The 26385-nt window shown below is 34.4% G+C and overlaps 1 protein-coding gene across 1 annotated transcript in view; it reads right to left on the bottom strand.

Moving 5' to 3' along the window:
* Nucleotides 1-1099: 1099 nt before the first annotated feature.
* Nucleotides 1100-26385, bottom strand: part of LOC149806500 (uncharacterized) — a 52188-nt gene continuing 26902 nt past the window's right edge. The window contains exons 9-15 of the mRNA XM_089953920.1: nt 22980-23081; nt 19971-20142; nt 17329-17436; nt 15933-16082; nt 13309-13598; nt 10824-10948; nt 1100-5186 (exon numbers count right to left, since the gene is read on the bottom strand). Of these exons, the coding sequence (XP_089810046.1) occupies nt 5020-5186; nt 10824-10948; nt 13309-13598; nt 15933-16082; nt 17329-17436; nt 19971-20142; nt 22980-23081 (1114 nt within the window). The 3' untranslated portion in view covers nt 1100-5019. The remainder of the gene's footprint in view (nt 5187-10823; nt 10949-13308; nt 13599-15932; nt 16083-17328; nt 17437-19970; nt 20143-22979; nt 23082-26385) is intronic.

Genomic DNA, 26385 nt, shown 5'->3' with positions numbered 1-26385 from the left:
CTAAAAGTAGGTCACCGGGATTAAGTTTTAGCCTGAAGAGACTTAATTTCTCCAATGTTTTTCATTACATTTACAATATATTTGACCCCCTTTCACCCACTCATGAAAATTGTTATGTGGATACATGTCAAGAGCAAATCAACCATACCAAAAGCAGAGCCCTGTGACCTAATATTTCATGCTTGTGTTATATTTTTAACTTTCCTCCATAAGTCTATACCAGGGGTGCATAACCTTTTTTCTCCAAGGGCGCGATTGCATTTTCGAAGACCACTAGAGGGCCGCAAACACTAATTTCTTTAATATAATTACAGTTTAATGGGCCGGATTTCTGTGTTGTTTTAATTTGACATGAGAGTTGGACAGAACAAGTTCGCAGGCTGGATCTGGCCTGCTGGCCACTGGTTGTACACCCCTGGTCTATACTGTGAGCTACTCCTGTTGAGGGGATTTGTGTTTAGGAGTAAACACCTTGTAGTTGTTGTATGTCAGTGTAAAACTGTAATCATCTCAAGTCTTAACTCAAGCAACATGTTGTATCTGTCAGTGTAAAACTGTAATCTCAAGACATAACTCTAGCAACATGTTGTATCTGTCAGTGTAAAACTGTAATCATCTCAAGCCTTAACTCTAGCAACATGTTGTATCTGTCAGTGTAAAACTGTAATCTCAAGACATAACTCTAGCAACATGTTGTATCTGTCAGTGTAAAACTGTAATCATCTCAAGTCTTACCTCTAGCAACATGTTGTATCTGTCAGTTTAAAACTGTAATAGTCTTAACTCTAGCAACATGTTGTATCTGTCAGTGTAAAACTGTAATCATCTCAAGACTTGGCTGAACTTGTAAGTGGTCTGTTAGCATTTTAATTACAAAGTCTGACAAATGTGTCAGTGAAGTCAATGATGAATCAATTTCATAATCAAGGTTTTTGATAAACCAACCTAAAAGCAAATCTACACACCAGGCAGTTACTGAAATAGGATGCTAAATAAGAAGGATGACATTGCTGGACAGTCCTGGAACTACTAAAATGGTTATGCCTCTTTCTAACCTTTTCTTTGTAGACAACAAGACAAGACAAAACAAAGTCCAAGAAACAATATTAACAATACTTTATTTGATATCAATGGTAATTATACATTACATGAAGCTAAAATGAAAAGAAATCAATGATTCAAAATTTATTGGATGTATAGAGGTACACAAAGTTACCATTTTATCAAGAATACTGTTCATAGCAAACAAGATTAAAATGTTGTAACAGAGCAGAGATATAAAACCTATCTTGTATTAAAAATTGATACTCCAGCCACTACAGTACTGAAATCATTCAACGGACAACCAACACAACTTTCTCCTGTTGTGATCATTCTTTAGGCTACTCATTAGACCACTGTTCAGAGCAAAGATTTTGGATTTGAGTCTCATTTTCCCATTCCAGACCCGACAATCCTAAAGAGACCTCAGCAAGGCAACTTACATTTATTTTTCTGTAAGTCAGACCAATTTTCTGAAAGGTGTATTAAAATGTCATATACTGCCATTATCAGAGTGGAAAACATGAGCTTTAGAAGTCTGGTCAGATGCAGAGATGGCGGCATTGTGTTCAAATGAAAAGTTTGTAACACTTAAGCCATAATGACCTTCAGTTCAATGTCAGAAACTGCAAACCCCATTGAGACTTCATGCTAGTTTCATCCAACTCACCATTTTGGGGGGAAGAGGGGCTGGGATAAATTATGGTGGCATCCATCATTGCTCCTGCTATTGACAATAATCAAAATCGCCCAACATGATGTCCAATAATTGCAACTGTCACCTTTCTTGTATTTTTGTGTTTTTCAAGCTCAGGGAAAGTTTAATATAGTTTTTCATACTACTGTGCTAGTTGTTTGGACTTTGAGGATGTTTGTCACTTTTGCCTTCATGTTTTCATTTGATGGACATTTCCAGATTACTATAATGTAAAAGCAAAAGCTCAATAATATGAGCATTTTGAACACAGGTAGATTACAGAGGCGGAGGTACCCCCACTAACATTAGCATAGTTCCCTGACCAGTTCCACTGTCTAAAACCTAAATCCCGACCAAACCCTGAGAAGTCAATATCTGGATTTGACCACCACAATTTTAAGTCCATAATCAAGAGACGTTTAATTCTTGTCAAAAAAATCCCCAAGAGTTGTCACCTCTGATATTCTGCTTACAGGTGAATTTGTACATGATATGCATATATTAAATTTGACTTAATGAATCAAGACCACTTTGTACTGGCACAAATCTATCTTTGATTAATATTCTAATTCTAATGGATGAGGCAGTCCAAGTAATGCAGGGTGTCACATTTTCATGGTAACTCTGTCAAAGTAATGCACGGTATTGTATTTTCGAGGTAACTTTTCCCATGTATCACATTTTCAAGGCAAATCTGCAAAAGCAGTGCAGGGTATCATATTTTTAAGATATCTCTGTCCAAGAATTGCAGGGTATTGCATTTTCAAGGTAACTCAGTCCAAGTAAAGCAGGGTATTATATTTTCAAGGTAAAATGTTTAATGCTTTGTCAGATTTACTTAATATTTTGTGCCCAGCAAGCCAATGTAGGGTATTGATGATGAGTACTAAAAGAAGATTTGTTTCAGATTGGGGACACTCTGTTCTACATTGAAGTACTGTGTGCATTAAATATTCCAACTACCAGGGCATTCATCTATCTATGCAATACGGACCATAATTAAATGACCATGGCCTAAGTCTACGTACTCCTCATCATTTACATGTAATCTGGCAAACTCACATTTAAGCTATTTTTAGAAGTTTATCAATACATTGAGTTAAGTTGTTAATAAATACTTAAAATGACTGATGTTTGATCTATTGACCTCCAATTTCTATATATACAACCATGTTCAGCCCCCCAAAATACCCAAAACAATGCTATGCACTATTAAGCAGGTTTTGTAATATTGACCGTGCATAGCCAGGCAATGTTCTGATGTATGTGTTTATTGGGGGAGGGGCAAGATCCATGAAAATTAAATACTGTAATATGATTTTACTGACGTTATGCATGTGTACATACCTTGCTAGACCACCGACTGAACAGCCAGCTCCGCTGACCATGTTCAACATACTGTACAAAGGTACAAATTGAATAGGTACTCCAATGAATTTTTATTTATTCTTAAACTATGTTATTATCTCATAAAGAAACAAACCTAATTTGCCATAAGAAAATGTAAATTAAGTAACCATCATCGAGTGAACAAGTTGTAATAAATTAAGTAACCATCATTGAGTCAACAAGTTGTAATAAATATTAGGATGTTAAAGATAAACCAAATTCAAAGGCAGATTACCCATGCATCTAGAATACCCAAGCCTATATTTGTCTCTTTGGCAAATTTTTCTGCAAGTTAAACAAAATTAATATGACTTGCTAGTGGAAAGACGGCTTTCTCTTTCATTAGCTTGTCACATTGTGCTATGAACTAACAGCCCATCAAGGACTGTCATCCTAGCACTGTGAGAAAGTTTACCTTATTAAACAAGCTGCAGCTCTAGTGCTCTGAAGGTCTGTTGTAGTGTGTTGATAGAGAAGTAATTTTATTACAAGGGTACAAAAATAAAAATTTGGGGTGTAATTTTTTTCAAACAACACAAACCCACACTTACAAATATCAGTCCAATAATTAAGGAACTTAATGCTGTTACTATGGAAACTATATCCCCATTTTCGAGGAAAGTTATTAAAACATATCAATTTTCAATTTTATAAAAATATATACATCAAACACACATGCTACATATTGTAAAAATCATGGCATAAAAACAAAAACAAAAGTGTCAATATTAATTTGGCCCAAGTGTTACACATCCAAAAAGTGACATGCATTTATGTTTTGCCTATAACAATACCAAATTCCTCATAATATCATTCAGAAATTATACATCTGCAAAAGCAGTAATAACGGAAAAACAACATTACAAAATGCACTTCCACAACTATACATTTCATTTGTACTTGATAAATTAATACAAACAACTGCATGCATGTCTCGATCCGAGTCTACAGAAAAAACAAGCTGGATATGGCATATTCATATCAAACAAGATTTTCCCCCAAATTAAAAGCCAAACACCAATGCAGTTTTTGTATTCATTACATATCCCCTGATTGTTGCTTTTGTAGTACTTTTAGCTTTATAGTATAAATGAAATTCAAAATGGGATTTATAAATGTTTGATTCACTACGTCTAAAATATCTCAGTGCAGAGGTTACCAAAGACACAATAACATCAGTATCAAATGTCTGATCAACCATAGAAAATTAAATGGCTATGTAACAAGTCTATTAAATGACCCCCAAAATCAAACAACCAATTGACTGTAAGCACATGAAATAAATCTAAAATCACAATACAGACAATGTGCGGAGAAAAACCTGATAATTCTTAGTGACTTATGACATCAAAATCCAACCTTCATTTTCTGACTGCTTTTACTATATAAAAATCCAACCTTGGTTTTACTGACTCAGAATAAAGACGTTTCCAAATATCGTGGAATTAAAATTTTGCTGCAAAAATAAAATTATCCCACACTGCTACAAAGGGTAAAATTGCTTTCAAGAACATGAACAACCTCAACAAAGAATATTTATTAAGAATTATATTTTTTCTCCAATATTCATTTAAAAAAGGAACAAAATAAGTTGGCTAAAATAAAACAGACTAATCTGGACATGGTCAATAATTTAATAAATGTATTACACTGTTTCCAATTGTCTATTAATTTTTAACCAAACAAAAAAATTAGACATATCTATTTTTAAAAAAATTTTTTTAAACTCATAATTGACTTTTACTGGAAATGCATTAAAATTTAATCTATATTTTTCAACTTGTATTTCCTGGAACATTCAAGTGCATGTATTTTTGTTTGCACCATGAAATTTGATTTAATTTATCCACACAAACTTTCATCTCTTAAAAATAACTTCAAGACTTTCTGTTTTAAACATCGCCATTGTCTCTTAATGCATAAAGAATGTCATCGGCGCTCACATTCAGACGGACTCTCATGTTCAGATCTTGTCGGCCATGTTCCACCAAGAGAAGACGAGAACTTCCCAGCCTGGCACAAACTTCTGCAAGCTCCGATGTGGATGGAGGGTGAATACCTACAATGACATCACATGCATATTTGATTCAGTGTACTATATTGCTAAACATTTAGTTGCTTATGAAACAAGAGGCGCACATGGGCTCGAAATTGCTCACCTGCATGGTTCCGGAGCTTTTCTAAGATAAATTTCAAGGTCATTTCCAGGTTTTTCCCAGGATGAAATTAATTTTTTCAAGGTTCACATATGACCATTACTGAATGGAATTAAAGAACATTTTAGATTATAAAACGTGCATTTTCTAAATCTAAAGATGTTTCGCTTTCAAGATTCTCCAAGTCATCTAAGTCATAAAAGATAATCATGTACAAAACTACAAAATGTATCACATGAAACGAGTTTGATTATATTCCTATAAATTGGCATGTAAAATCATTTTAATGTACAAATAGAAATTCTAGCTTTATTTTGCTGACCTGCATTATGTTGCTAAGTGGGAGCAACATAATGAACATACATTAGTTTTGTTTCCTTTCAAACCTTTAATTCTAAAGAATTCTATAGCAATATATATATATATATATATATATATATATATATATATATATATATATATATATATATATATATATATGCATCTTATAGAAAGTAAACATTTCCTATTACAGGTTCAAAAAACGATAAATGCAAATAATTAGAATCTTGTCTTGTAACGAAGAGAGTTTAACCCTGAATTTATCTGTGCCAATAAAATCCCAAGTAAGATTTTTCAAACAACCTATTAATCTCCTTAAGAAGATTGATTAAAAATCCATCATTTAAAAAACATTTTCAAAAGGGTTCATTTAAATTTTGACAAAAGACCTTCAAAATTATATACTGTTGTATAAACAAGGACTGAATATTCTGTAAAATCAACTTGTCTTCTTGTAATTCGTTAAACCAGTCCACAAACCTGTATTGATACAGGGGCTTGAATCATTTTTTAATATATAATACAAGGGAAAACAATTTCTCATTTCAGCTCTGTGATTCAACAATTTGGACTACAAATTTTGATTAAAACAAATAGCAGTCCGTTTTCTAATCCGGGTTTCCTCCCATTTTTCATATTTGGACATTTAGGTTGGGGTGTGGGATCATTGCAATTGCATATCAAAAATTTGGAATTTGCTGCCACTGTGCAGTAGCAACATATGGTAGTCGCTTACCAGCAATTTTGGAAACCACTGCACTAGATGCTAGAGTTGGCAATAGTATTTCAAATTTTTCTGGAAAAGATCGCAAAATGATGGCTATGGTGTTCACTTTTCTTACAACTGACCATTTTTCAATCTTTTATCCAAACTTGTGTCAGTGTCTCTGTAGACCCCATGTTTGGCGAGAATACTTATTTCCTAACCTCGTATCCTGGCCTTCTATGATGACCCACACAGGAGACCAGACACACACCACTGAATGGCCGACATAGGTGGAGAAATTAACGATAGCAAAGTAATACAAAAATGCATTGAAATGGTCATTTCCAGCTGTGTCACCAAATGCTTTTTTGTTGTACTAGGCACAACTATGTCAATTAAAGTATTGAAGTAATTCAAGTGTTTGTTTACAATGCTAATATGTAGTACTGTCATTTTCAGCCATCATGCATGACTAGGGTTGGGGATACAGCAAGAAAGTGTATGGTTGTGCTTTGTGCCAGAGATGCTTTATTCAAGTGAAAGTTTTATCAACTGTGTTTTAACCTTTTTATACAATAAATTTAAACATTTTTTTAATATAACAACATTCCTGGAAAAAATATTAGTCTGGGTCAGTTAAAATAAAGTTGGTAATGCAGCAGATATTTATTTATGCAATAAAATCTTTGGCACCTTAAAGTTTTACCATTTCTATCCGTCTTGTTTATAAAAATAATACTTTGCTAGTTACAATGTGAGTCAAAACCGGAAATCTGGAAAAATCAAGTATTAAAATTAGCACTAACTGAAATGCATTCTCTGAGAATAGATATATCTTAAATCGCCGATTCGTTTTGACAGAAATTATTACATTTATGTTGCTATTAAAAAATGTGTTCTGCTGCTAAGGTATATTCTAGAGCAGTGGTTCCAAAACTGGGTGGTACTGTAGGATTACTGACAGGGGCGCTAATGCTGAATAATGCTTTTTATGGGGAATAGGCGCTGAGGATAACCATGGGGGCAGTGGCCCAAAAATGTTTACATGGTCGTTGTTAAACACTGACGATCTTAAGAGATTTTTTTACAACACAACTGATCATGAAACTTAATAGAATTTTCCTTTTTAATTTATTTAGGCACTGATGATATTTTTAATTTATTTAGGCACTGATGATATTTTTAGATAGCCATTATTACTTGATGTAAAGCAACATTAACAGTTTTATGCAATTTTGTAAATGGAACATATTCTATGATGCAGACAGACCACCAATGTGCAAAATGCACCAACACAGTTACAACTTTCTGAAACATGAATATTTAGTGCAAATTAATAAACTAGCAAATAAGTTACAACATAAATTTATCAAATGAAGTAACTTGTCATGCAGACTTGAGTTAGAACTTTTAAAGAAATGTCCAGGTTTTAACCTTCTGTTTACTTACAACCTGAACTGTACAACTGGTCAAATATACAGCCATGTTAGGGTTGTCTATGACCTATCTGAACTGCTGCTGACAATTCAAGAGTACTCCTCCAGCTCTGAGAATTTTCTGACAAACAGTGTACAATGCCCAGCTCACTGACTTTGATATTGCAAACAGTGTATAATGCCCAGCTCACTGACTTTGATATTGCAAACAGTGTATAATGCCCAGCTCACTGACTTTGATATTGCAAACAGTGTACAATGCCCAGCTCACTGACATTGATATTGCAAACAGTGTACAATGCCCAGCTCTCTGACTTTGATATTGCAAACAGTGTACAATGCCCAGTTCACTAACTTTGATATTGCAAACAGTGTATAATGCCCAGCTCACTGACTTCGATATTGTTTGTTGTTATAAAATGTAGCTTGTCTATGGAACTACTGCTAAATATATTTACAGAAAAGCTGATGGCCATCAATGCATCATACCTGCTCAATGGAGTATCTTTATCATCACAGTGACATTACATTTTCTAGTTCAAGGCTATCAAAGTCAAATTACATGAATCAAATGAACAATTCTCCAGGTGAAACAATTTGCTGTCATAAACACTGATATCATGCAAAAGATATAAACAAATATATTACCAAATATAATTCAAATAAACATTGTAACTACCAAGTGCATATATAAGGTTTCTTAATTCTTTTAATGATCTTTTATCTTTCCAATTATGTTATACAGGAAATAAATGTTTTAGAAAATAAACAAGTACTGGATGTTTTCATGCATTATTTTCTTTTTTCTTAACGCATATGTACTTTTTTCTGTTATTCCACGATTCAGTGGATGAGTAGAAACTCTTGGCAAATTAGAACAATCATTACAATGATCATCTGATAAAGAAAGGATACTATTACAAGGATCATTTTTAGGCAGTGAAACAAAATGCAGAATGGGGCTTGGCAGAGCTTTATTTAGAAACTGGATTGCAGACCATATAGGGGAAAATCTGAAAATCTCCTTAATATTGTATAAGGAGAAATGGACACATGTGTGTGATTTAGATTTTTAACACAGCTTTAAAAAAAAATCAGTCATATCACTATGATGTCTGCAGTGTGGCAGTTTATAGTTATGTCTAGCACTGGGGCATAATGCTGCAGACATGTAGCATTGTGTCCACCCAGTCACATTATCCTGACACCAGGCTGACCAGTCCTAACACTAACCACTTACTGCTGAGCAATAAGTGAGGCAGCTGGAAGTACCATTTTATATAAGTGTATGACTCAGCCGGGGTTCAAACCCGTGACCTTCTGCATCTGAGGCGGATGCTCTAACCACTTAGGCCACCAGAGCAGTGTAAAAGAAATGCAAAATTTCAGCTTTAAACAATAAAAAATAATCATTACATTTATTAAAAGGCTTTAATGCCATGGTTGCTTTTTGTCCTATTTGGTTAAATTCTGTCAAGAGGGTCTGAGATTTCCTAGTTTTAGTTGAGACAGTGATAGATCAGCATTATAGTATAAATTATTTGAAAAGCCTCTTGGAATTGGTAAATTGTGAGGAGTCATTTTAGAGAAGTGGTTTTTATTAACAGCACACATATCTGATAATGGATTACAATAATTTGTACAAACTCGTAATACCATAATTACAAGGTACTTTTTGACAAATATGATAAAGTGTAAAAAAAAATTAAAATTTTTTGGAATGGCAGCCATAATTGTTGGTGAACTATTATCAATTATAAAAATTTAAAAGGCTTAAAATAAATGGTCCTTTATGTTAAATATTGATTTAATTCTGTTCAGCAGTTTTTAAAATAAGTAAATTAAAGGTTTTCCAATTTTTTTCAGTAATGTCACCCATTTTTGAAGGCAGACCAACATCATTTTGTACAAATTTAAAAGATCATGATGCAAGAATACTTTGTAATTTTTTTCAAAATTCTGCACAGGTGTTTTTGAGATGTCAATTTCAGATGTTTTCTAATTTTAATAACAGATGCCATACTTGATAGCAGATTGGCATGATTTGTATAACGGTCTTGATACCAGGATGCTGATGTAAAAAAAAAATCAGATTCTTTTTGAACAATTTTTGAAAATAAATTGTTTGAAAAGTTTTTCCATTTTCATCAATGGTGCCAATTTTAAGACAAGATTAGCATCAGTTCTACGTATTTAAATGGTCTTTCTGCCAGAATACTGTATAATTTAGCCAAATTCTCTTTAGCAGTTTTGGGATGTTAAAAGTCTTTTTTTTATTTTTTTATCTCTATAATTTTTAGTAATGTCAGCCATATTTGAAAAGTGACCGGCATGATCTGTATAAACTTGAATAGTCTTTATGCCAGAATGAGATCAAAATTGGTAAAATTTTATTCAGTTGTTTTTGGGGAGAAGTCAGTAATGTTTGCTATTTAGTAACTGCAGCCACATTTGATAACTGATCTGCATCATTTGTACATATCTGAATTGCAGTGATACACTGTCTAGTTTGCAAGTAGTTTTTGAGAAGGAAGTTGACAACAGCAACTGTAGTACAATAAATCAAACCCCTAACCTATACTGGGTCTGATCTCACCTCTGCATAAAATCATTCAACTGATGCAGATAAGTCTGTCTGCAACACATCAGTGCATGTTTCAGATGTCGGTAATTCTTGCCACTCCAAAATTATGGTCAGATGAATGGGCCTTTTGGTGATATATACAGAATAATTCTTGTTCATATCCTATGCCTGGAAACTTGTAAATCCAAAAGGAATAACAACCTTACTGCGGTCATCATCTCAAATTTCATTACTACATCAGCCTGTTCAATCAGATCCAACTTTCGCTGATTCACATATTTCTCAGTTGTAATAGCTGCTTTACATAAATGTCACTGCACTGTGCCTAAAACTGACTATTCTTTGTGTATTCAAGTAAAACAATCACAACCTTTGTACTAAGAAACAAGATATAATACTTATTTCTCATGGTTACTTATTTAGGCTACATACATGACATTCTGTCATGTAAGTTTTGCATCACACTTAAAAATGTGTTAAGACTTTTCCTCACCTTCAAATCTGCAGAGTGTAAGATGTTGTGTGTATAATTTGGAGAACTGAGCCTCTTCAATTCCCAGACGCTGAAATTCTGCAACAACAGCCCTTAAAAATGTCTTTTCCTGCACTGAAGAGTTCCTGATCAGACAAAAAATATCATTTATTGACAATAAGATCAACCCAAAACTTTGATTTATTTTTAACTGACTGTACATTAAAATATGGTAAAGTAATTACGACTTCTTTTACATTTTCAACATGTTATCAAATTAAAGAATTTAAATTGGTAGAAAAATCTGCATTTTAGTTCAATATAATTTATACCAGAAGCATGAATTTGAAGACACTGTAAATACTAGATGTAAAATGGCAGATTACTTGCTACAGAACTTGTCTAACTTTCATTTGAAATAGCCATTTCTTTCCTAATATTTATATAGTACTCTGAGATACCCACTGCCAACCAGGGAAAGTAGGGACATGAGGGTAATAAATTAGTGATTCTATTGCAAAATTAGGGACACTTACCACAGCAAAGAAATATTTCACATGGATGCCAGAAGAATGATAATTAAAATGTTACAAAACATATCCAACAACACAGTAAATCAGAAAACACAATCAAGCAAAATGAAGTATTCCAGGTGATGGAATGAAATAAATGATGACATCATTTACCAGAAAAGACTGGGAAGGACTTACACAAATTGTTCTGAATAATAAAATATTGCATGTTAGAAACTGACCTTATCACAAATTACCAGAAAAGACTGAAAACACAAGTTATATGCCAGAAAATGATAATACAATACAAATTACCAGAAAAGACCTGAAAGGACCAAAAATACTCTCATATCATTTTAACTTCTGACAATATTAATTAAACTTTTAAAGAAAAATTATGGTTTTTTTTTCCTACAGCAATGTGATTCATGATCAGGCTCAGCAATCTAGGATATTCACACCCGATTTAGGATGATGGGCATATCTGCAGTATGTATAAAAAAACATGCCAGTAATTGACCAAATCTAAGATTGTATTCCAAACAAGTATTTCAATGTAACTGATGCTCTACAGGCCAACAAATTTCCATGAATCCAATATTAAGTCCATTTTATCTGTCCATTATTTTTAACTGCTGACTACTAAAACCATCTCTGATGTTCTAGAGAAACTTCAACATACCAAATTTGGTAATGAATGTTTCATTACATTCATTTAAGAATGTACATGCCAAAGTTAATATATTCACACTGAATATCTTCAAAAGACAACTGTTGAGTGCAGTGCAAGATTTGGGAGGCAAAATAAAAAATGTTTTTCTAGTCGGTCAATCAACCCTGTTTTCCAATGCTGACCATAGCACATTTTTCTTCCAGAGTTAAAAATAGTTTTTAAAAAATGCCAACATTTTTTGTAAAAAAAATTCCTGAAATTGATTTGTGCATCAAATGGAACCAGTTTAGCCTAGTACTTTAAGCTCTCAGTATATTTTTATATACCAATCCAATTCTGGGAGATCACATTGGCATCATTTTCATCTAGAACCAACCACACACAGTGAGAAGTGTATTAGTGAATCCGCTGATCAATATGACCATTGTCCTTCAAGAGTAGCGGTGACAAAAAGATTTTGATGACCGAAACTAATCAGCACAATTTATTCAGAGCCAACAAGATATTACAATTATTCTTTCAGTGAAAATGCCATGTCTATATGACCATCTGTTTAGATCAAGTAGCTATAAAAAGATTTTCAAGATGGCAACCATGGTGGTCATAACAGAGGTCTGATCAACAGCATTTTCACTGAGAAACCCGAATCTTCTAATGGTAATGTATAAGGACACAAAGGTCAAACACGTCTAAATTTAAAGGCAGAATGGAGAGTGCGAGTAAAACTTTCAAAACACAGAACTGTGATCCTGACCCTGAGGACACGTTATCACAATGTAGCCTATGACAAATGTCACAGAAAATGTAAAATGCTGACATAATCTTTACCCTGAAGATGGTACATGTATCCCAAATGTGGTACGTGACACAATGCTGACAATTGTGACCCTGATAATAGTATCCCCAATGTGGTACATGACATAATGCTGACAGAATCGTGACCCTGAAGATAGTATCCCCAATGTGGTACATGACATAATGCTGACAGAATTGTGACCCTGAAGATAGTATCCCCAAAGTGGTAAATGACATAATGCTGACAGAATCATGACCCTGAAGATAGTATCCCCAATGTCGTACATGACATAACTTCTAGTGATGGTGTAAAAGTATACCAAATTTCTTCCCTTTAATCTCGAATGACATTATAGAGAAAAAATGTAAGTAGGACAGACAAATGACTGCAAAGATAGATGTAAATGCAATTATTATGTCCCTTGCTTAAACTACCATACTTATACAAATATTCTCCTACAATATGTAGAAGTATTACAAGTAGTATCATTAATGATGAATGGCAGTCCCATTATTGAAAACATACCTAATAGCTACAATTTTGGGGGATGTAAACATTTCCTGAAGGGCAGTATTTACATGAGACATCCCAACTAACACAGTGGACTGATTTGTAGTGGCTTCAGTTTCTGCTATTTCTGTAGCTCTTCGACATATGTCAAGGGCTCTACGAGCATCCCCAGACACAGCAGCCACTTTCCTGGCAGCAAGCTGAACGGCATCTCCATCAAATGCTTCAAGACCCTGCATCCTCGATAGGACAATTGTTTGGAGCTGTTTGAAGGTGTAGGGCTGGAATGTCATCCTAGTTAATCCCTGAAAACATAATTCAGATTCAAGTCTGTTTTGGATGTAATTTCCTCTGAATAGCACCATATCTATAGAAGAAGCTCTAAAGGATTGTGTCAAAGCCAACTACAAGCTATGAAAACCAGCACACTGACAAATTTATTATGAAAGATTTACTATCTCCCTTATCTCCACATAAATATGCATGTCTCTTGTATCATTAATGATACTCGAAGTCTGCAACAATGCAACTTTCTCCAATTTTTCAAGCTGACAAATCCACCACCAGGGTGATTACATAAATATCCTTAGAAGTCCCCAACCTCCTGACTCCATTGCCTGGGGATTCATTCAAACTCCAAACAGCTGTGTACATCCCAAAGTTTAGACTCTTTTTCCTTCAATGATGCATAAAAGAGTTGCATGACATTACAGACATGCATGAATGACCAGATGGGCAGGACAACAATCCCAACCTTCCATACATGCCAACCCCTGGTGAGGAAAAAGTGTAATCCAAGTGGACAAAAAGAGTAATACACATATAACATGATAAGAATTCAATGAGCATACATACAAAATGATTTATTTACCCCTCTGGACTTTTAACATCAATTACTGCTTCAAGTTTTCATATATATCACTCTGAGCTTTGAAAAGCGACAGACTCTCATATTGCATTTCAAAACAATTTGTACCAGCTGAGACTACAAATGTTTTGCACACTAGTAGAGCACTAAGTGCTAGGTTATTACAGAGCCTGGATCTAAATTCAGTTTTACTTTTGTTAACAATGATGAACAATCTCTCAAAGTCAGCATTAGAATGGTAAAGAACCAATATTAATTTCATAACCTGTCAAAGAAGAAATTTATATCTTCCAGTTATTGTGTCTTTTATCTGGCAAATAAGATGAAAAAAATCAACTCTGTCCCCATGAAGTACATTGTCAGGTAGAGTGCCAACTTGATACTTCAGGAGTTCTCCTTCTAATTTATGATGAATTTCTAGCATCATAAGACAGAGACAACCAGATATGAACAAAATATAGTATGCAACTCCTTTATGAATTCCAGTCATCACTGATGCAGCATCAGATGAAAACCCCATACAGTTCTGCCAACATATAATTATTCAAAGCATTATCAAGCAAATAAAAATTTGTTTTCTCCAGTGGAATCTACTGTTAATTCTGGTAATGAAAGAAGAGCACTCTGACTTTGCCCTTTTCATTGTCAAAGTCTCTTAAACAGACTGGGTACAACTTTTTGTCGTAATCACTGCTCCTGTCTGTTGCAATACTTAAGGACCCAATTTTCATGGCTCCTGCAATTTTAAGTGAAGTATCTTCTGCTAAACACCTAACAATATTAGATGATTTTGTTCTTGCACATGCATATTTACTGCAACTTTGGAATCAGGAAACATCCATTTGAACAAAGGATCAATGTAGTCTTCTACCGCAAGGGGTAGCCAGTGTTCTTTTAAGAACTTGGTATATAATGCCTCTGCATTTATAAAATTAGTGTCCACAAATTAGTACTGCTGTAAAGAAAAAAGAAGTTACCATAGTACTGGAGTTAGGAAACGAACTAATTGAAAGGTTTCTTTCTTTTACCACCATGACCAATATTAAAATCTTTTCCACACAGCCTGTAAGGGGCATCAAGCTGCCCTAGAATGGAATGCTGTAATATGTAGTTCATGTATTCATCTCTGAATCGATTTTTCATCTTTTCTAATCCATCTGTGAAATTATTTGAAAAACATTTTTTCTCTAACACACGCATCGACTAGAATAAATCCGACTTGACTTTTGGTGCCAAATACCTACAGACTGGTTCTGTAAATGTTATCAATTTGAACAAAGAATCTGCAAGCAAAGATTACAAGTCAGAAAACCAGTCTGTTCTCTCCTAAGCCATACAGCTGCTATAAATAGAAACCAAGGTCAAACGTTTTAAAGTAGAACCAGTATATTTCTTGGAAATAGGGCAAGTGCTATAAATAGAACATAATACTGTTAGGAAAGTGCATGTAAGTCTATGGACAAACCTACTCTTATATCATAGTTACATAGAAGCCTTTTTTTCTAGAATACGGTTTGTGGGATAATGCGATGTTAATAAAAATAAGAAAACAAATTATTTAATTTCTTTTGGAGGGGGATATACCGAAAACATGTAATCCAAATACATTTACATGTAAGGGGTAATTTAGTGGAAAAAAAACGTAATGATTACACCAAAAGCGTAACAGTTGGCATGTATGACCTTCTCTTAGAGAAGTTTGCAGATAATTATAATGAGTTACTTTTTTTAAATGAATAAGAATTACAGTGGCAACAATAACATAACTTACCAATCTACTGGAGACTCTCTTCATCATTATTCTTTCTGGCAGGTCCATTGTGTTTGCCACAGCAAGGACTATAAGCCGAGCATGCTGCCTTGTTGGCCAATCAAAAATGTTGTACATCACATCTTGTTTCCTTGTCCACAGCAGGTCAAGCTACAAAACAGGTATGATTCAAGTCACTCAAAACAGGTATGATTCAAGTCACTTTTCATGATTCACTGTTTTTTTTATCGTATTCCAAACAAAAAAAAACACCAGCACATTTCAATTACAAATACTGTCAGTATTTTGCTGATCCAAGATATCTGTCAATTTGGGAAATTAATTCTTATTTCAAGAGACTTTAAAAATACCTGTAAATGTGACAAAATTAATTCTTATTTCAACAGACTTAAAAAATACCTGTAAATGTGACAAAATTAGTTCTTATTTCAATAGACTTCAAAATTATCTGTAAATGTGACAAAATTAATTCTTATTCCAGAAGACTTTAACACTACTGGTCAATCTGAAAAAATTATTTCTTATTCCAGCAGACTTTAAAACTATCTGTTAATCTAAGAAAATTAATATTTTTTTCAACAGAGTTTAAAACACTTATCAATTTGAGAAAATTAATACTTTTTACATCAGATTTCAAAACCAGTTTTGTCTTTGTAAAACACTGCCCTGGAAAGATTTTCTTAACTGGAAAGAATTTTAGAGTCACCAGAACAAGAAAGTTTGGAATGAAAGTCACTGGACAAAAGACAAACTTTCTTCCTCTTCTGTTGCCTTAAACAATCAGTGAGAGGGGGGACAGGGAACCTAAACGGAGGGTGTAACACATTGGCCTGTTCTACATCAAACTCATATGCATTGACCAAGAAAGACAAAGCACTCTCTTTCCTGGAAAGTTCCAATGTCTCTCTGTTGTGGGGGAGAAGGTATAGGAACTTAAACTGGTTACTATTCCTGTGGAATTAACATACTGTCTTTAGCAGTGACTGGGTAGGTGGGTGAGGGCAACTCTCAAGCCACCTAGACTATTTCCGGGAAAAAGGTCCATCCCCATCCCTCTTTTATGACCCAACCTCATAAGACAATGTAGGTCCAAAGCCTGTAGCAAGAACCTCACTACGATGTGGCCAACGACCAGAAGACAATAGCTGCATGTAGGGAAAGGGCCAATCCCTGCAGTGGAAAGCTCTACATCCCATGAGGACTTTGAGGGATAATGGGTAACAGATAAGATGGGATGCCGATCCTTTCCTCTTCAATAATCTAACATCTGTAAGCCAACACCCAGTCCCATTTAGGAATGAAATGTTAGTCTGTGGTGGTGGGGAGACTTCTGCAATCCCTATCATTGTACCATCTCAGGATAAAGGACACAGACGAAAGAAATTGTTAAATATACCTCATCTACAAGCATTACTGTTGTCCCTTTCTTCATGCCTGCTGAACTAAATCGCTTATTAAGGAGGTCAGCTGCATGGTCAGGGGTTGCCTTCTGCCCAGTTAATTGCTGCAAATAGATCACTGAAACTCGTTACTAAAACTCAAGCATAATTAACGACCACATAGCTCACCTTTAGTTCTAATGCATGAAACAAGTTGAGACATAAGTGACCTCGAGAATGAAATTTTAGCATATTTGTAATTAAAAGACATCACTGAAAAGGATGCAGTCTAATTCCTATATGTACATGTACACAGTTAACCAGTTGAGGTTAACCTATTACAATATACAATAGTTTTACCACTTAAAATGATTAACCTAAATGGTTAGAGGACCTTCAAACTAGGACATATATAGCATGGACAAATCTATGTGTTCACATACACAAATTCATTTTAGGAAAGCATAAAATATAAGTCAAAACAATGATTCCATCAATAGTAAAATGCATTATTTTGATCATGACATCATTTTATATATGTGTCTTGTCATGTGACAACCATTACCTTTAATTATAGAGTACAATGTCATGGAGTCATTTGATTTGTATTTGTAATCATTTAACTTTTCTAATGCCATAACCTACATTCTAGACTTCACTATAATCTTGTTACAAGAGGCTGATTGCTTATCTGACATCCAAGCTGCTGACCATTCCATCACATGCATGTTTCAAAAATAGCTAATGCTAATGTCAAGTTTCACCGTTAGAACATATTCAGGACCCAGTAAATAAACTTTAACCACAAAATGTTCACAAAGTCACCACAATGTAAACTTAGTTCACAAAGTCTTTATTTTGCCATCAGGCTGTAGAAATTGTCAAGACACATTCAATCACCAAATTTCTTGATTGCAGGTATGACAGTTTGCATTCTGCATGCCAAAACACACTCAGGTCATAAAAATCAAAGGTAGTAAATGCTGAAGCCAATGAAAGATGATCTTGTTTTATTTTAAGAATGTGAAAGTAACAATTTAATGTTTACAGCCTCAATAGTGCCTTAGAAATTAAAATAAAACTGAGTCACTACAAACATGAAAGATGCATGCATAGAAAGCTTCCTGGACAAATGAAAAACCTGAGCCAGTAAAATGTGAAATGTAGGTCAAAGTGACCTATTTTGTCTAGGTGTGGTACTAGCAGAGATATATAAAATCATATAGTTCAGTGATTTATGCATGAACAGTAAATAAACAAATTTTAATGCTGCCATGGTTGCGCAGTTGGCAGAGATTCAGACTTTTAATCCAAGAGTCGCAAGTTTGATACTTGCCTGTGCCAGCCTAGGTCAACTATCCTAGTGTGTTCTTGAGAAAGGAACTTAGCTCCCATTTTCTCATTACAAAATAGCCAATGAATTAAATGTGCTATCAAAACAAACAAAACCACTTAAAAAACAAAAATAAAATAAAACTGAACGAGTCAATTAGGCATAAAATATGAGTCACAATGACCAACTTTAAAGACAAAGCTGTATTATTCATCAAGATATGTACCTCACCAAATTCCATGATTCTAGTATGTATACAGGGTGTAAAACCAAATTTTATCATGAGCAAAATGCAAATACCTAAGCCATTGAAATAAATACTAACAATGTAGGTCACTGCAGCTTTTTGTTGTGAGTGTATGCATATATTCTTCTTGTTTGATAATTCCATCAAGACAGAAAACTCACTGAGTCTAAGTAATGAACCATCTCCTTAGTTCGTTGGAATGCTGTATGTGCTTGCCAATAGAGTCCAGCTGCAAACTGCAAAGACCAGTTCTTAAGTCACATAATGTGCTGGCAGATCTGGGTATGTGCAGTTTCTTAGAAGTAATCAGTGGAACAGCATTGACCCTGATCTGCAGGTGAATTATGACAGATCAGGATCTTCATCGTTTGCAGAATTTTTTTTTTATACCCCTTTGCTGATCTATGGGAACCCTGTTAAAGGATTTTCTATTTTTAGTAAGGGCAGCCAAATCTGATACTGAATCAGCATCATAAACCTGAAAGGTCGTCATGACCAGATGCTTTCTATCAAAGTCAGCATCATTTATACAAACTTGAAGTACTTTCATTCTACTATGCTCTCTGCTAAAAATGGTTCAGTAGCTTTTCATCTGATGCACAACATTCAGTGCATTCAGGGCCATAGCAAAGACTTGCTCCAGCTAATGGCCAGGTGAGCTTAAAATTTTTTTTTGTTGCAACTTTGTATTTAATCTCCGACAAATGGCACCTCCCATACACAACAAGGGAAAAGGAACAAAATTATACAACTCTTTCAGATGGTTACCCCAGGGGTAACATATCTGCCATTTTTAGTGAAATTCCACCAAGCAGCTTCACTGGAGATGGAAAACAGCCTCCCTACATCACCTATGCTAGAGCAAGGGGGAATGATACAAAACCCATATGTTTTAAGGATTTTACAAGTTGTACCCTTATCTTTAACTTTATATACCATGTACACAACTCTAACAATGTTACCTTTCAATGTTTATCATTTAGTACTTGTTTTCATTTCTCAAACTCAACTTAGACTTTCAACCATCTGTCTTGTGCTGATGTGCCCTTACTATAAAATACCCTGTATAATGCTTTTACCTTCAGAATTTCCACATATGCTTGACGAGGTTCCGTTAGTTTCATGCCATTTATTTCAATGTATTTGAAAGAAGGGATATCACCCTCTTCATACCCTTGAACCAAGGAACGGATAACTTCATGCACTGTAGCTGTCTTGCCAGTGCCAGGGACCCCAGATATGTACATGCATCTGAAATGTACAATGACATCCCAGATATAGCAAGCAGTGAATTTAGCACATGAAAAACACTTTTTAGTAAACTAGCAAAGCTTTATGCATAAAGAGTGCTGCATGTTACAAGCCCTCAATGCCAAAATGCACAGTCAAATTATGTTTGCAGTTTTTGAGAAGTAATTTTAATGCTTTTCTATTTTTAAAAATGGCCATCAGAATTTGGCATCAACTGCATAAACTTGAAAGCCCTTTATGCAAGGATGTTGTCAAATTGACCAAATTCTGTGAATCAGGATTCTGAGAGTTCAAAAGTAATACTATATTTAGTAACTGTGGCAATATTGGATAGTGGATCTGCATTATTTGCACCAACATTAAAGGTCTTCATGCCAGGATAGTACTTGCCAAATTTGCATGAAACTGGGGAGTGAAGTTGACAGAAGTTGAAACAGCAACTGTTGACAGACAGATGTTTTGTGGCACAGCATGGTGATATCATAAACTTACTTGATCATATGTCCAGATGAGCTATTAAAAAAAGCCTTATGTTTTTGTTAAAATTACTCTTTAATTTGTCTTAAGTAAAAACAATTATTATTTCATCACTCATTTATATTGGTTATCAATTTCAGTAAAATTGAATCATTAAGGTATAGTAACCTAAAATATTAAATAGCCACTAAAATATTCAAGCTGGTGGTCCTATTGCTATTTAAGTATGAACCCATGTAGATCACTGATATACTCTAAATCTATGTTCATAATGAACAAGTTCCACTCTATGTCAATATTTTCCAATTGTCAGTTTATCATTGTCATGTATGGCATTAAGTATTAATTTCGAACTTGATCAAGTACCACAGGAGATTCAAGTCGTTTCCTGCAAGTGAAACAGTCCTCTTGTCTGAAGCCCCCTAAAATCCTGTGAGCAATAATAATATAATTCTGAAACATTAAGTAAATATTCAAAAAGGAAAATCTGGAACTACTTTTATAACGTAATAGCCCATTAATAAAATATGTGGAATTATTTATTGCTATACATTTACAATTATTCAGAAATGCAAACATTTTTAAAAATGCAATCATGTGTGAAAAAGGCCATTTTTGTCACTGGGGATAATGGGGGAGTACCATAACTACTGATGAGCAATATATGGACTTTTTCTGATATCTACTCAGACCAAAACACATTTAGTTTTTGTCTACAAAAGATCTGCTCAGAACAGCTACAATCGAAGTTACAACTGATAACTGATAATGTAACTAACCTCTTCACAATGACTCAAACTCCAATACAAATAAATAAAACAAAGATCTTTGAGAGTGCACGAGACTGAAAAGAACAGGAGACATCTCACAAAATAGCAGCTAGTTTAAACAGGTTACTCTTGGAGAAAAAAGTGCTACTTTGCAATTCATCAACTAAAAAATGTCAAATATAAATATTAATATTTAATGATCAATTTGTTTTTAATGCTATTGTTATGTATATCTGTATTATGTGCATTGTTATCAAGATCATAGTTTGGAAGGGTTATTAAATTAATATTATTTTAAATACTATTTTCTCTATCATATTAAAGTTTGCACTTTAGAGATAAGTTGTTCTTGTAAAATGAGTAGATTCATTCATAAACTGTAAGGTTGAGTTGAACTAATTTAAGAAAACATGATTCTGAGTCAAGTTCTTGAAAGGTCAAGCTGACTGAATTCCTGATTAGTTAGTGTAACCAAACATGACCTTGTTTATAGCTGAGATTATTAAATGAGATACTTTCTAAAACTACATTTTAGCTTTATATATGAAAGAGGTTTTTTGGAGAATTAGACTTTCTTAGCAGTACTCTCACTACTGGAAGATATTTAACTGAGAGAATTTATTTATTTAATACAGCAATTCACTGGAATCACTAAGTGCTTGAACTATTCAGATTCTGGAATTATAGCTATTATGGAATTACTGAGAATTCATTTAAAGACATTTTGGGATTATATCAGTGTGATTCATTCACTACTATTGGTACACCTGTATATCAGTGGGTACCATTTGGAATACCACTGAAACTCATTTAGATTACTCAATACATCTGCATAGAACATTTAGGACTGTTTAGGACTTTATTCACCATACTCTACTTTATTTGTACTTTTTCACTTTCAATTTTATAGAAATACATTTTAAATTTGAGAAAACTTGTGATTTTCACTCTTTTTTGTCACTTATTTTAAGACCATACAGTCATAACACTATATTAAAGTATTTTCAGCTCAATGCATGTAAAATTTTACAAGTATGAGCAATAAACAAAATACATGATTTTATTTTGCTTCTTAAACCCAGTTGAATTTTGACCTTGTAACTGGCCCTTCTGTACATATCTGTTATGAGAAGCTATCTGTTTTGAAAGATCACATTTTAGTTGGCAGAAGGGGTGGTTTCTCAAAATTGGTTTAACTTTATGATATTGCTAGCTTGTCATAAAAGATTAACAACTTCCAAACTAAACGAAAGAAATATACCTTTCAAATGAAGATAGATACCTGTACTTTTAGCAATTCCAATTAAATCTATCATTCTTCTCTCAATTCTATTCACATCACCACCTTAATGACCAGCTGCTAGTATTTTATTTGATTTCATAAACTACTGGATAAAATGTAGGTAGATTTATTTTTTCTGGCCCTTCAGATTACAAATGTCTTGGGATATACATCTCTATGTGCACACCAAAGTCATTAAAACAAAACAGTTTAAACCGAAAGAAAGCCCTTTCCATAACTAAATTCCTTTGCTGATTAATATATGTGAAACCCCATCCCTCCATGTTACTAAAAGTAGGATAACTAACCCGCCTGTTCCATCAATGATTTTACTTTCTACAAAGTTGTAAACATCATCGAACTCTTTCTCTCGACATGGCAATGTTTCTGGTACAGCTGATACATGTAATCTGGAAAGAACAAAAAAGGTTAAGTAATAACTTATTAAAGGTATTTTACTTTTTCTATACTGTACATATATCAATGCAATTTAGGACTGAATAATATTTGTTGATGAGCTAATAATAAAAAAACTTGAATCTAAAGCATTCAAAATCTGGTGCTATGTTTTCTGATGTCTCTAGCACACCAATTAATATGTATTTTTTGTACTGCATTTTGGAAAAATATAGGTTACTGAAGATAACAATTTGACCATGTTGATTTCCTAGACAAAAACACTTCTGGAAAATAGAACGGCAACAATTCATCACCTTCACACAAACAATTATTAATCTTACTTAAAAAAGAAATTCCTATCCATTCATGCCTCTAAAATGTTTCTCATAATTTCAAACAATAAAATGAAATTTTTCTTATGGACTTATTGTATGTTATGCTGCATAACATGAAATATCCCTAAAAAACTCAGATTTATTTCAATCACACAATGATGTTTTAATAGTTAATCAGAGAACATAAGCTTTTATTCATAAACTATTGATTATATACAATTGACACTTGTTAGAATTCCAAAATTGTTCACATACTAAACTGTGATATAAAGAGGCTGCTGACTTAAGCAGGCCTATGCTTAATATCCTTCTGAACAATGAAGGATGGATGGGTAGATTAAAATTTTTTCATAACAAATTCAAGAACTTTTGCATCAAAATCTCAGTTGAAATGAACACTACCTCTAACTGTAAATTAAATATTGTTAGTCCATTAACAATCATTCATAAATTGCTCAGTAAATTGTCTATTTACTCTCCCCCCAATTTTAAAATGCCATTTAAAATTATGATGCAATATGCTAGTGTTCAGTTATTTAATAATTGAATCAAATGCCATTTTTTTCTCAAAATTTTTTTTTTAAATGAAAGTTTTCTGTTGAGTTCATCCTATGTATAAAGTCTATTAAAACATTTTTAGAAAGACTTGTCAAAAGAAGGTATATTATATTAGTAAATTATATTTTAGTAAATTATGTTTCTCAGAGAATACTTACCTGACCACATTTTTGTCAGAAGAAATCTTACTTCTCAAATCCAGCAAGATGAAAATTGGCATGCCCATAACCAATCGCAAAAAGATGAGAAATTTCTTTCTCTTAACTCTTACCCATCACCTTCCTTACCATCAACAGGCGGCTAACCATCAACAGGTGGCTCACCATCAACTAGATTAGTGGTTTTCAGGTATGAGGATCCCTTCCTAACTTCAAAAAATTTCATGGACCCCAGCTTGTCCTACAATGTAAGACGCCTTCCCTGATATTTCTGTTAGGTCCTACTGCCTAAATAATGGCATTGTGTAGCGAGTTCTCTGGTTGACTGACAGGGGAATGAGGCCAAATTTTCAGGAATATCTTACAAAATTGGCAGTCCACATTGATGCTTTTCCATAAATTAAAGTCCTAATGCTTTAGTCACACTTTACTTACTCTTAAGTCTTTCTCCTAATGGATTTAAATTCTGACCCAATCAATGAAAGAGTTTTCAAGTGCCATTTGGCCTAAATTCCAGTTGGCTAGAAGGCGATGGAAGTTGGAAGTGCTGAAATTGGATTAAGCTGATATTTCTTTAACAAATGAGCAAAAATATACTAAGACTGAAGAAAGTGTTTAGATAACTTCATTTCATTCAAGATAATGATCATCCCATTCATCATTCCTGGCTTCAATCCTGATAAGAGCCAAGTGTGAAAATCTTTTCTACACAAGACTCTCCTGACAAGAAGCAAATGTGAAAAAGATTTCTTTCTATACAAAGCTCTCCTGACAAGAAGCAAATGTTGCTACAAGATTCTCCTGGCAAGAGCCAAGCATGAAGGAGATTCCTTGCTACAAGATTCTCCTGACTAGAGAAAAGCATGAAGGAGATTCCTTGCTACAAGATTCTCCTGGCAAGAGCCAAACATGAAGGAGATTCCTTGCTACAAGATTCTCCTGACTAGAGCCAAGCATGAAGGAGATTCCTTGCTACAAGATTCTCCTGACTAGAGCCAAGCATGAAGGAGATTCATTGCTACAAGATTCTCCTGACAAGAGACAAGTGAGAAGGAGAATCCTTCTTACAAGGTTCTCCTGACAAGAGCCAAGCGAGAAGGAGAATCCTTTCTACAAGGTTCTGCTGACTAGAGCCAAGTGAGAAGGAGAATCCTTTCTACAAGGTTCTGCTGACAAGAGCCAACTGAGAAAGAGAATCCTTTCTACAACGTTCTGCTGACAAGAGCCAAGTGAGAAGGAGAATCCTTTCTACAATGTTCTGTTGACAAGAGCCAAGTGAGAAGGAGAATCCTTTCTACAATGTTCTCCTGACAAGAGATAAGCGAGAAGGAGAATCCTTTTGTCACAAGGCTCTCCTGAGTAAAGTCAGGCATGAATGGGAAGCCTGTCCAGGTAGGAGAGAAATACCTGTGACTCTTAGCTGTTTGACCAGATTGGCTTGGACAGGATTTTCCTCAGGACGTCAATTACTATATCAAGTGAACTGTTCACCCAATCATAATCACTTCATAGTCCTGATCCCTCATTTTCTGAATTATCCACAGTACTGGAACTGTTGGAGGGTAGTCATAGAATCAAAACACGTCATGCCCCACCCAGTCACATTATATCACCAGGCCGACCTGTCCGAACACTACCTCTTAATGGTAATTGCCATGCAAGGTAGCTGCTAGTACCATTTTTATAAGTTTTTGGTATGACAAAACCCGGGTTCTAACCCACGACTTGCCCCATCCAAGGTGGATGCTCTAACAACTTAGGCCACCGGAGTAGTCACTCCAAGAGTGGTAATTCTGTATAAATTGTGCATGATCTATGCAAGAGTTTGTGTGCCCTGGTGCATCTAATTATGATGATTTTGTTCAAAATCAGTAGCCCAGTGCTATATGTGTTCAAGCATGTGCAGGACCAGTGACAAGAATGATGCTGGTAGTTGATTGTCTGAAAAGAAAGCCTTTGCATCCCCGCCCATGAGTCCCACATTTTGCCGCAGAGATATCTGGAGATCTCTCTGATCTTCAACTATAGCAGCAGTAGACAGAAAGAGGGTAGACTTGTTCATCCACACCTTACAAGTCTACCAAAACCATAACTGTTTAGGCTTGTCTCACAGACGGCAGTGGTGGGCACTCAGAAATTGGCAAAGCATGGTAAATTTCTTCTGCATCTGCTTTAAAGCCCAACTCCATGTGCTCCGTGGTTGAGTCAGATGACAGGTTATCCCCATATTCACTGTGTGTTGTTCCCAGGCATTGTTTTCATAT

Source organism: Sinohyriopsis cumingii, chromosome 1 (assembly GCF_028554795.1).
Source record: "Sinohyriopsis cumingii isolate HCF-2022 chromosome 1, ASM2855479v2, whole genome shotgun sequence".
NCBI lineage: Eukaryota > Metazoa > Mollusca > Bivalvia > Unionida > Unionidae > Sinohyriopsis > Sinohyriopsis cumingii.
This window is presented reverse-complemented; position numbering and strand designations above follow the sequence as displayed.